Source organism: Bactrocera latifrons, unplaced genomic scaffold (genome assembly GCF_001853355.1).
Source record: "Bactrocera latifrons isolate USDA-ARS-PBARC rearing strain unplaced genomic scaffold, ASM185335v1 scaffold_206, whole genome shotgun sequence".
Lineage (NCBI taxonomy): Eukaryota > Metazoa > Arthropoda > Insecta > Diptera > Tephritidae > Bactrocera > Bactrocera latifrons.
The window spans coordinates 395,017-408,670 of NW_017535586.1; the positions used below are offsets into that span (position 1 = coordinate 395,017).

General features: G+C 33.5%; 2 protein-coding genes across 4 annotated transcripts in view; one reads left to right on the forward strand and one right to left on the reverse strand.

Annotated features, from left to right (window-relative positions):
- The window catches only part of LOC108968173 (ras-related and estrogen-regulated growth inhibitor-like protein), a 9,571-nt gene extending 6,932 nt beyond the window's left edge, over nt 1–2,639 (reverse strand). The window contains exon 1 of one of the 3 annotated variants that reach the window (XM_018931985.1): nt 2,060–2,639. The gene's annotated coding sequence lies outside the window, so the exon portion shown is untranslated. The other 2 variants (XM_018931986.1, XM_018931987.1) reach the window with 2 other exon arrangements.
- A 2,995-nt stretch (nt 2,640–5,634) lies between these two features.
- Nucleotides 5,635–8,084, forward strand: LOC108968240 (glutamine synthetase 1, mitochondrial). The gene has a single exon (XM_018932152.1). It carries the CDS (start codon nt 6,096–6,098, stop codon nt 7,302–7,304), a length of 1,209 nt encoding a protein of 402 aa, XP_018787697.1. The 5' UTR covers nt 5,635–6,095; the 3' UTR covers nt 7,305–8,084.
- The last annotated feature ends 5,570 nt before the right edge of the window (nt 8,085–13,654 follow it).

Here is a 13,654-nt window from a genome sequence, read left to right on the forward strand (position 1 = left end):
GGAACTTTTTTGCATACCGTTATACAAATGAAAAGCTAATTCGGTGAATTTATTTTCAGAAACGTAGTTTTGCTATGCAGTGGCTTAATTATGTGAGCACAAGTGTATATGTATATGCATTTGCATATACTCGTATATGTATATTGTATCACATACAGTTATCCATATAAAATCTTTTAAAGAATTGTTTGTACGAGTATGAACACATAGCAAATATAACATGGCAAATTAATTTTATTTCAGCACTTTCTTAAATGATGTGTGGAACCATAATACAGTAGATATGACTCCCGAAGATAAGATAGTAGATACTTGAATTCTGTTACTTATGACAACGAGAAGGAATTCGTTAGGAATTTTTATAACTCTGTTTTTGTTTATTTAATGAGTGTGTAAACATAAGTGTATGGGTATAAAAAAGATATATACATACATATATCTGTAGGAAAATCAAAGTGTAATTTCTTAAAAAATTGAGGAAGTTACCAATATTTTGGATTCACATCACATAACCTATAGTGGCATCAATTGACAGTAATTCCAATAAAGTAATGTCTTCCTGGAACCATTTAGCACTTAGAAGCCAAACTTTATACGCTTCAGGAGTGTTCGCAAAACAAACCCTACCAGGATATATAAGATATAAACAACTTTTTATTCGGGGGTTACTTAAAGTTCATAAAGCTCTGCAATCATCAAAACGTTCACATTATAAGTAGATAGGTTTAATAGAATTACACATAATATACATAAATATGCATATATACATGCACATATGTATACATTCACATGTCTTTAATTGCACTATCAATAATTAATAACATATTAAATATGTTAAGAAGCATAATGAAACATAATTAACATATAATATTGTCTATCACCCTTATAAATTTCTCAAGGAAAACGAAATCTGTTCTTTGACTTTTTTTTTAACTTTTGACAAATGTATCACGGCAAACGCACTTCTTCGTCTAAGTTCAGCTAAAACGAAATATTAATGAATGGTTGTGATCGTCGTGTCGACACTTTTTAGGCCTTTTGGCTGCCGCTTCCTCCAACTGTCGTGGTTGCTACGAAACATCGGCGCCGTACTGACCGCTGATATTTTTAAAAATAGCAAAGGAATGTTGGCATTTCGGAATACGCTTTGTCGTTACAATAACAGCAATGGATACAAACCAATATCAATGCAAAAGTACATATGTGCGTATGTATGTACATATGTGTTAAGCATTAAGACTTGATCGAATTCGAAATAAAAGAACCTACATATATCCATACATATGAATTTGTGTTTATTGAGAACTCTACGCTATTAGTTGGAAATTTGCGCATACTTTCTAGAAACTAAAGTTTGATAAATGCAAATAGGTCCAATAGCTTTAACAAATTATCAAGGAATCGCAATATCATTGTTTTCACTTGTATATACATATGTACACATATGTACATATTTACATATGAATATGCGTGCATTGTACAGAGGTACATATGTAGGTACATCTCATTCCAACTACATTATTAATTTTTGAGTCTATGTTAATAGTGGCATAAGTGTGATTAGGAAATTCCAGTGGACTGACTTGTGCGAAACAAGCAATCACTGTTAATGCATTTACAATGGTAATCAAGTTATTTGTCTGCTGCGCGCACGTGTGTTCTTACAGCCTCACTACACTCACAAAGAAGACTGGGCTGCCATGCTAGCTTCCCAGCGTGCGGCATGCCACAAATGGCATGTGACAAGAAGCGTGTGGCGATCCTGTTCAACAACAGCACGCGCAATTAAAACTACATATGTATGTTTGTGGTCCGTGTGTAATTTACCTCATTTACCCTTGACTTTTCTAAATTAAGACCAATTCCGTATCTAACATCCACAAATCTTGAATTAAATACGTGATTAATAAAATAGATAAGAGCTAAGACTATATACCCATGAGAATATGTATGTATGTAGATGTTTATTTCACATTATAAAAATCGATAATATTGGCAAACTAAACTAAGCAGACCACAGATTTTTAAATTGTAAACTGTCTTATTGTCAATTTCTTACCTTTATAACTAGTTTAGAGACAGGATTGAAGTGCTTTAACCACGTCTGTGCCTACTTTTATTCACTTTTTTTTATCACTGGGGTTAGAAGAGTCTGTAATGTTTTTAAAATTGCTATGCTTTCTAACGGTTTATATTGACTTCTGATAACAGGCAATTGTCGCTCTAATCCATTTTCCGCCACAAAGAATAACTACTTTCTCACTTTTTCTTTTAGATTTTCAGTAGTCCTGAGGCAATGAAAGGCCTGATATGTTCAAAATATTTTGCTCGACTTTTTGTGTTAGATGTTTTTCTGGCAAATACTTTCACTTTACACTTGAAAGCTCCGAAAATAACACAAATACATACATATATGTACGTAATAATAAAATATTTTATGTAAAATATCAATCGAACGGCTACGACAAAGGTAGTCTGAAAGTGTTTTCATACAAAGATTTATGTGGTTGATTTCACAAAAGAAACAAGCAAGCATTCAGTTATCTTGTTGATTTTATTTTTTTTATTATTTATTTATTTTACGATAATACTCATATATTTATTTTATCTTCCTTTTCTTTACTTCAGAATGGACTTATTTCGATGATATCTCATATAAAACTGAGGAGCTACCGGCATATGCCGCGCTAAATATACTAATCATTTTGGTGGAAATTCGCAATGCTGCTTCTGAGCATCTTTGTTTGAATGTGTAATTAGTATGTGAACCCAGCCAACCACGGGGTCCAAACGTTGCGCTTTACATACTGTGGAAGGGGACCTCTGATTCTTTCACCTCTTTATTCTTCAAAAAAAAACTAGTCGTTTTACAAATAAAGGTGAAACGCAATTGACGATACTTATACTTAAGGCTCCGAAAAGTTGGCAAGTGCAAGGGTTATAAAAATTTATTCATGAAAGTCAAAGTACCTTGGAGAATATCATTATGAAAACCCTGTTTTCTCAAAAGAAGAGGCTTTTCTTCCTTGATTGTGTTTGGTATTGCTCTTGTTTAGATCTGTGATTGGTCGATGTATTAATGTTTCATTCTAAGCTCTCCATGCGCATGCGCATTTCTATGTTCGTGAATAGTTTTCAATTTCTCAACAAAACTTTTAAGGCAAATTTAGAGCAGAGGAATTTTTGACAGTACGGCAGTTAGCGAAAATGAAAATTATGCTATGTTTTCAGATGCACAGACATTTGATAATTGGTTCACATCTCTATGTATGTACTGCATAAATTAATACAAATGGCTTGTAAGTTCTTAACGTGGTTTATCTCTTTTGAATATTACTTTTTGCTTTTTGCAGATATTAAATAAACAAGTCAAAAATCACAGTTTTAAAAACACTGGCGAATCGTGACAACAAATTTCTGTCGTCACTATAAATAATAAAGCTCTTTAGGCTACTATTAGTTTGCTTCTTAACTGATAGTAGCCGCTAGCTATCATTAAGAACAACACTGAGCGAATTGTAAGTTACTCTCACGAAGAGCGAAATAATGAAAAAGTAAATAAATGGAAAATTGGCAGACAATAGCGGGAATTAGCTAGAAAATATCAAAATGTTTTTTTTTTTTAATAATTACAACATATCAACTAGCGAAAATTAATAACCCGAAACAAGCTAGTGACAGTAACTTAATTTTTATAAATTTTTAACTTCATCATGCTTATCGAACACTTATCCTTAGCCAAAGTCAAAAATTTTATATTTTCTTAAATTTAATTTTTTAAAGAAAATTATGTAAACATATGACGCACATTGAGTAAAAAATCTCAGACATCCGAGCACACATCTACAATATTTGGTACTACAACTCACCAATTGATAGTGGCTGCTGATACCACCCAACGACTATTTACTTTACTTTTTCCAACAGGGTGACATGAATACAAGTCTGACAAGTTCACTTCCCCAAACAGTATATGGTATGAATAAAATACGAATACAGCTTTTGCTCAAAAAAAGCTCAACAGAAACAGCTGTGAGTGCACTGCACCCATTTTATGTTATAATTTGTTTACCATTCATTTATCTACACAGTAGATAGTGTAAGTATGTATGTATGCTATCAGTATGTTTATTGTGAAATAAATACATCTGTATGCGTAAATGACAGTCCATATGGAGAGGTATACTCAGCGAGAGATATTCTCTATTTTTTAGGAGAACCCAGAAAGAAGGCTACAACATTCATCACCGGTGGAATACCGTGTGGGCATGAAAGGTGAATCCGATATTTGTGATGTCGCCAGTGCCGCCAAAAAAATTTCGGACTTTGTAACCAAAACAAAAACAGATGTGCGACGGCATACAAAACAAAGCACTTGGAGTAATCAAAACAACAGAGCGATGCGTTTGATGTTAAAATGCAGTAGTGGTACCCGTACATGATGCATATGTATGCATATGGACAATTGTACATACGGGGCATATGTCTGTATATATATTATGGATATGTATGAAGGTTTCACATACCATATATATTTACATATCATGTACATATATACGTACATGTTCATGTGCATATCATTGATTATCTATTGGGCGGTGCACTTACATATACACTTTATCAGCTGAGTTTACAAAGGAGGCTCTCAGCTGTTACTGGACACAATACCATACGCATATAAGTGAATATGTATGTGTGTGTGTTCACAAATTTTATTTACATATACACTCCTTGATTTTTCGGTTAATTGTCTACAGGTTACAGATACAGGCGCACATATGTATTATATACATATGTATGTACATGCGAGTACATAAATATGTTCAACAATTGACTTTTATCCATAAAGTAGATCTCCTCTTACCAAACATTCCATCGTATCATCCAACCATAACGTGCACCAACAAATAAAATATTTTGCGGCCTTATACACTTATTTACATATATAATATATATATATATAAGCATATATATACATGCGTGCATGAGTAAACATTTGTAAATATTTTTATATGTATTTCCATACACAGCCGAGAGTGGCTCCTTTTTTTGCTCAGATACTTGTATACTCGTATACATACATACGTACATATATCTGTTTACTGATTGCTTACTGTGTTTAAGTGTGGGGTTATAAAGGGAAACTTTTTTTGCTCATTATCGGGAAATTTTCTTACAATATCATCCATCGCATTCACACGGGCAATGCTCGTTGGGCCATTTCCTGAATCCCTTTCCATATCACATACTAAAATTTAGTTGTCTTATTTTTCTGAACATATTCTGAATATTCGTTTGAAACCAAGCGTATTAAAACAATGATAGCAATTCACAATGAAAAGTAATGCCGAATTGCGTAGAAGTGAATTGTTACGAAAAAGAACACAAAACCGTTTACCCTCGGTGCCCTTCATCTTTCCTCTTCGCTCCTAGCCAACAAATTTGGAGCAACTAAAGTCTTCGTGTGTAAACACAGTCTTAGTAGCTCGCCTACGCATGCATTTAGGGTAACGACTCTCTGTAGTAAGCAGATCTCACTAACACACATGAAGAAAGACAGAAGCCAAATGTGGAGAGGTTGAATTTAGAAAATGTGATAAAGAAAATCGCAACGATTGAGGCCTGAAAAGTGAGTGCTTCGCTATGTTCGCAGTCAGACATTGTTCAAACCTCAAAGAAAACGGGTGTTCGGACTTAAACGCATTGCTGTTCATAAAAGATTTTTGTATATGTACAGAAACCACTAAGTGTAGTGAGAAAAAATTAGTACAAAAGAAAAGTGCTGCAATGAAATTAAGTTGAAATTTCGAGTGTTTTATCAAAATCGAAAGTACAAAGCAAACCAAACAAAGGCAAAGTTCCAGCAAATAAATGAATACAAATTGTTTGAAGTGTTACGCACAAACCTACCTATTTCGGACAATTTCCAAATATTTCCACTAACTCGTGCTACTCTCCAACCTTACGACGCAGATATAACTTAACATTTAGCGTCCTTCAACGTCCTTCATTGAAGAGAATATTGTGGAAAGAGAAATAAGCAATAATAATAACTTCAATACAAAATCGGGAAGAATTTTGTAAAAAAAAAAATTATGGCTCTACGATGTGCTGGTCTCTTTATTAACAAGGAGTTTGCGGCATCCTCCATGTTTCTATCTCAACTCCGCAACCTTAATATGACCTCTGTGCGCCAAGCACATTTCCTGAGGAATTCGCCTAATGCAGCGTTGAGCAAAACATTGTTAGATCGCTATCGCACACTTGAAACTCCAAAAAATCTTGTTCAGGCAACTTACCTTTGGATTGATGGCACTGGTGAAAATATCCGTTTGAAGGATCGTGTTTTGAATAAGGTACCAAAAAGTGTGGAAGATCTACCGAACTGGCAGTATGATGGAAGCTCGACATACCAAGCTTCTGGTGAAAACTCAGACACCACCCTAATACCACGTGCCATTTATCGGGATCCCTTCAAGCCAGGTCAAAACGATATTATTGTTATGTGTGATACTTACACATCGGAGGGAAAACCAACGCCATCGAACAAACGCGCTGCCTGTCAAGCAGCTATAGATAAAGTTATTGATCAAGAACCCTGGTTCGGCATTGAACAGGAATATACGTTACTTGATATTGAGGGTCGTCCCTTCGGCTGGCCAGAAGGTGGCTTTCCTGCACCACAAGGACCTTACTACTGCGCAGTGGGAGCCGATCGTGTTTACGCCCGAGATTTAGTAGAAGCTCATACCACTGCATGCTTATATGCTGGTATCGACTTCGCTGGCACCAATGCAGAAGTTATGCCCGCTCAATGGGAATACCAAGTGGGTCCAAGCATTGGCCTCAAAGCTGGTGATGACCTATGGGTTTCACGGTATATTCTACAACGCATTGCTGAAGAATATGGCATTGTTGTTACATTTGATCCCAAACCAATGGATGGGCCATGGAACGGCGCTGGTGCTCATCACAATTTCTCTACTAAAGCTATGCGTGCTGATGGCGGTATGAAAGTCATAGAAGAAGCTATTAAAAAGCTCAGCAAGCAGCAAGAGCGCCACATTCGTGCCTACGATCCAAAGGAAGGCAAGGATAATGAACGACGTTTAGTCGGCCGCTTGGAAACCTCAAGTATCGATAAGTTCTCTTGGGGCATTGCGAACCGTGGCACCAGTGTTCGTATTCCACGTGGTGTAGCAAGTGCAGGTAAAGGTTACTTCGAAGATCGTCGTCCCAGCTCGAACTGCGATCCTTATGCTGTTTGTAATGCTTTGGTGAGAACTTGCTTGCTTGATGAATAAACTCAATAAGCAGCCTATAAATTGAGAGAGTGAAGGTCGATATACTATGTATGTACACATGTACATATGCCAGAAACTACAAACGAAGAAATCCTGAAGCTCAACTTGAGTCCATATGCACATCTAAAAATCTGTGAAATATAGAGAAGAAACAAATTTAAGAGAATTTGCAAAATTTTCAGAAGAAAAATGGGGCACATTCTGTACATAAATAAATTTTATAAATTATTAAATTAAACTAAATTTTAAATGGTACCTATAAAACGTTTAATGTCAAAGATGTGTTGTCTGTTGAAACTTCTTCGATATCATGATGGATGTAAATTCAGTATAAACATATATATATATTTAAGGGGAGGGCAAAAACCAAACTATACAATTATATAATAAATATATAAAAAATCTAAGTAATATTTGTATAAGGAAAATTACAATCTCTTTGAAATGGAGGAATGTAATTATTTTGTTATATATTAATGTATGCATATTCTTACATACCAAAATATTCCATTATATATACATACATGAACACTATCTATTTTCTACTGATGTTTTTTGTAATTTATGTATATTTTTTTTCAATTCACAACAATAATCATACGAATCAATCACAAGTGAAAAAATGTATATTCTTATAAACACTTCAATCGCGTTTATGAGGGTACTTTGTCAACATAACTTACATAACGTGGAATGGAAAAAAGTGGAATAAGACCAGAAACTCCAGAATTTATACTAATAATTGATAGTTGAATTGCCAAAAAATTAGCGTTAAACAAAGGAGCACAAAGCAAAATGAGGAGCGTACATTTCATAAAATCGAATGTGATTGTTATGATAAATAGATTAAGTTACCCACATTGATACAAAAAAAAAAAAAATAAATAAAAAATAGTTGATTAAAAAGGAATCACTACAAAGTTGTATTTTATTTAAACCAGCCTGCACCTACCTCTAAACTTATTTGCCCTTTCCCATTTCATATCGCTGTTATGTATAAAGAAAAAAAAAAACATTGAAAGGCGAGAAGTAGCATCCAGTAATGTTCATTTGTGAGCACTTGTATTGATTATAAAATTGAAAAGCGACTACCACGAATAAAACCTGCAATAAACATGCAAAAGCAACCGGTGAACAACATGCAAATTTTCTATGTATCTCTTTCAGTAAGTTTTATAAGGTATACAACAAGATATAACATTATTATAAAAACAAAAACATATTTAGATATACATACATACATATAAATAAAAATGTTTCCGCTTGCTTCAGTGTGCTAAGTATCTCTGTCCATATACGAGTATATGTATACGTATAACTTAAGTGTCTGTGAAATCAAAAAAATTTCTGGATTAGAAACAAAGTCGCTCCTAATTGTGCCAAATCCTTCGCTTAGTACTTTGGAGTAAAAGCATTCAAATATGTAGGATAGATTATAAGATATGAACATACATATATGCTCGTATACATATGTACCATAAATCCTTGATATTATTAGTATAAAATTAAAATTAAAAATATATCTTTTTAATACAACATTTGCATCAGAGGTAACGTGCTAATGTATTTCGTTTTATAATATATTTTACTTAATATTCAAGATATCACAACAATTCATTAATAAATTTTACAATTAGGTTTTGTGTGTATATTTCTACTGTATGTATGTACATATGTACATATCTATCACTATATCGTTACTTTGCGAACATCATTGATAACAGTATTTCACAGCTGTAATGACATTACTTCCTAAATGTGGGGCAAATATTTATCATAAACACGCTTTTTAGAGAAAAAACACAAAAACTTCTGCTTTAATGGGGAATGTTTATTATCATTCGAAAGAACATTATTTGACATTTATAATGATTTATGGTCATCTCATTCAAATGTTGGCCGCGTCTACGTCTCAGATGGTCCATCCATTGAGTCAAATTTTCGATGATTTATTTGAGTGGTAACTGGTGAATGACTCGCGTCATGTTTTGCTCCAAGGACCTAATCGAAAGCGAGATTGTTCGCGTAGACTTTACATATCCCTACAAGAAAAAGTGTAACGGTATGATATCATACGATCTATCGAAGTCGTTCCAAGCGTATGTCCGACTTGTTGTGAACGGCGCCGAATCGATTCTTCACGGTCTTCTGGACTTTGTCTATTCGGTCGAATATTATCCAGTAATGATTGCTGAGTCTGAAAATGGGTGATGGTGTTTTGAATAGTACTTCCCGTACAGAACGTGAATTTTCGTAATAAGTTCGGTTAAACACACATTCAAATATATACATACATAATGTTAATATACATATATTATATATATGTATAAACAAATAAAGGTTTACAGTAAATAGTACATGTGTGCACGTATACATACATTCATATATCCTCTGAAAACACCTAAAATTATTTGCTGAAAGTAGATTGTCCACTTGGCCACTTTAAACTCGTAAGATCTTACCATAATTCGTGCGAAGTCCGGGGATAGCACGAGCAACTGAAACACGGTTTATTTCTAACAATACATTCATATGTGCCTATGCATATACATACACGTACACTCATACATACATATGTATATACGTTAGCCAACATATATGTATATGTATGTTACGCCCCTATGGAGACATAAGTAATTTATTCATATTCACTTAAATTGTTGATAATCTCGATTTGCTCTTTCAGCAAACAGGTCCATGTGTGGCACATTTTTATTTATGCCTGAAAAATATAGTATCATATCCATAATTAGCGTTTTTCGATTATAGATAGATACATGTATGTACTTCTACTCATAAGTAAATAGATCGAATTTAATGCTGCTATAGTATGTATTTTCTTGTCTGCAAGTGCTAATGAGACACAATAGCCTGTGTCAATGTCGCCGTTAAATAAAGACAATTTGGAATGATTGCAGCGTGGTCAACGCGTGTCCATTGGCATGCGGTCGACAGCCCTCTTTCTCCACCTCAATTCCTATTTAATAATAGAAATCATAATTTAAACAAAAATATGTATGTATGTATGTATGTACTTGCATATATGCACAGGCATTTATATACATACATATGTATATTACACATGTTTGTGTTATATCATTTTTTTTATCTAAGAATTGGTGGGAAATTAACTGCCTGTGGCGTGGTCGTCTTTTATCACTCAGATTTTTACAATAACAATAAAATGTACAACAAAATATTGTATTGTCGATCACCCATCGGAAAATAACTTAAAATATTTCTGTACATATAGTATATGATATAGACTTGCCTTAATATTTAATTTCGAAGGAAAACTATCAATCACTTCCAGTGTCATTGTATGAACATACATACTTACATATATCTTTTCAACTTAATCCGTTCACATGATTGTACCTACATAGTTGATACATATGAGTATATGTATGTATGTTACGCCCCTATGGTTTTTATCGCGAAATCGCATTTATCTGTGAGATAAACATTACTATTCAAAACAAGCAATTATTCTTCAATCATTAACATGAAGAAACGACGAGAAAGAAAGGAGTAAAACCTCAAAAACAAATTCAATTAAGTCATTGGAACAAAATTGAGCGTAAATAGTTATATCGGGATAGTAGAAGATATCTCTGTTATCGTATCTAAATATAATTGTTGCAGGTGCTCTCATTTAACAAAATGAGTCAAAGAACCTATATGTGCCCTCCTTATTAATACTCTTAAGACTTTTTTGTTACACGTGCAAAATTAGATTACAACCACCCTACTGCCCATTAAACACATTTTTAAATTCTATCTGATTTTTGCATTTTACAGTATATAAATTAAGCAGCAAAAAGGATAGGATACGCATTCTCCGAAAATATAGATCCATCCGAGAGATATAATTATGAACCGCAGGAATAATTTTTTCCAGATAATACATGCCCTTGTGCCACGTTCTTAAGCGATGTCAAGCTTCTCCATTATACTGCATACTGCATGTATCGATCAATATTTGAAGTATTTCAATGAAATTTAAATAGAAATTTTTGCTGATAATATAATACTTCACATGCTTCAATCAGATGACTTTAGACCGCTAATATGCAAGATGGCTTGGCAGTATGGACTCTATATGTATGTATGTACATATGTTCCTCCATTTCTGAAAAGTTGGCTGAATTTCGAGAGCTAACTTCGTCGTTTCTTTTATTTAATTTTCTTATTCTTCAATATTATTTCATAAGCAGGGAATATTAATATACGTACATACACACATAGTTTATAAAGTATTTTTCCATAAGTTGCTTAAGTAAAATATTTACAATTTGATTATATTTATACGCCTGTATGTACGTGTATATACTAAAATATTATGAATATATCGTTCTAATGGACCAATTTCTGGCGAACTAATTAAAAATATATTTTTTTGTGAAATTATCGCTCTAAAAGAACAACATTTGTTAGTTACATTGATATGGTAAACAATGTTGACATCGGCGTTTATGAACTGAACAAATTTCTAAAGCTGATTATCTTATCATACTTGAAATGCTTGTACGTTCGTATGTGTTCATATGCATAAATAGCTAGAGCAGACAACGACTACCCGACGTCACGAGTCATGATTACCGATCAATTCGCTATTAATACATCATAAGGGTCTGGTTAGCGCCGACTCGCCAATTAGCTGCGAAGCATCTGCAAGTTTCACGGCTATGCTCATTTATTGTTAATGGATTGATTAAATTCACATCCAGCTAATTAAGTTGTATACTCGTATATATGTATGTACATACATATGTACATATGTATGTGCAAGATAACTAGCAACTGAGTGTGCATACAGAAATAATTATTGAATGCAATTTGATAATGGTCTTTGTATGTATATTCATACGTACATATGTAAGTAAGGAATTTCATGCCAGAACTTTTGTGTTTAATTGGATGACGTTAGAAAACAGTGGAGAATTATGCATTTTTTCAATAGCTCACTGCGGTTAATAAACTGTAATAAGTACTTATTTGCACTAACAATCGTAAAATTATAAAATATGAAGTGTAACGATTTTAATCATAACAAGTATATAAGTATGCACTTATGTACGTGTATACATTATTATGAAAGTTATTATACCTATCTTGTTGAGTTGGTAAGTAGTATTTGCCACTTGCACGTTTTAAGTGTAATTAGTTGTTCGCCTATTGTTATCTTTTTAGTTCCGCCAATCGGGAAATAATATCGAATCGAAACATCCATATAGTAGCTATGCAAACCATCACCGTTTTATTGTTTGTTGCTCAAATATATTCCAACATCTAGTAATTGCGGTATTGAAATTCGGTGAACTATAATACATACATATGTTTTATCTGTAAAGTTAAATAAATATTTATGGCATATTCGACTGGCCAATGCTTTAATGCCACTTCATTAGATTTCGATGATTTGGTTGGTGGTATAAAGGTGAGTAATATAATGCCGTAGAAATCACTTGAAGTTAATGACAAAAAGACACTTTAATTTATGAACATATATATCAAACTCAGCCTTCCAACTTTTCTTGGAAATATGTACTATGTTTGTACATAAATACGTATCGATCGATAATACTATTTATAAAATTTTCCTTCGAAAAACATGCTCCTTATTTTGTAAAAGTCTGCAATTTCAAATATCAAATAGAAGGTACATACATATGTACATATGTATGCTCTATATATGCGCATATAAACTTATAATAAGTTGATATTTTCTGTGTTTTTATTTGATTGCTATTTAATTTATAAGACTCATTGTCTTTTCCCAGTGTTTTCACCCACGTGTGTTCATATGTTTTTATGTACGTATGTATATAACTACATACTATGTATATTTAAAAATGCTCTCTAAATCAGCTAAGCCTGCGTGAGCATTTGAAATACATAAATTAAATAATAAAATAAAACTGGTATTTTTAGTACGAATTTCCTCGAGCAACTACTTATACATACATACATATGTATGTGTGTATACTCGATATGCGAAAGAGTAAAGTCTGTTTGCGTGCCAAATAGGCAAATATCAACAAACGAATAAGGTATAGATGATATATTATATAATACCAACTGAGCGGAACAGAATCACATTGTCAACTCGTGTTAAGTTGAGAACCAAAAGAAATATGACAAAATATGATTGACTTCTGATCGCCAGTGTCCGAGACGGCCGTAATGTTACTACCTTCTTCTTCTTCTTGATTGGCGTAGTCACCGCTTACGCGCGCCAGTCGTTTCTTCTTTTCGCTACGTGGCGCCAATTAGATATTCCAAGTGAAGCCAGGCCCTTCTCCACCTGGTCCTTCCAACGGAGTGGAGGTCTTCCTCTTCCTCTGCTT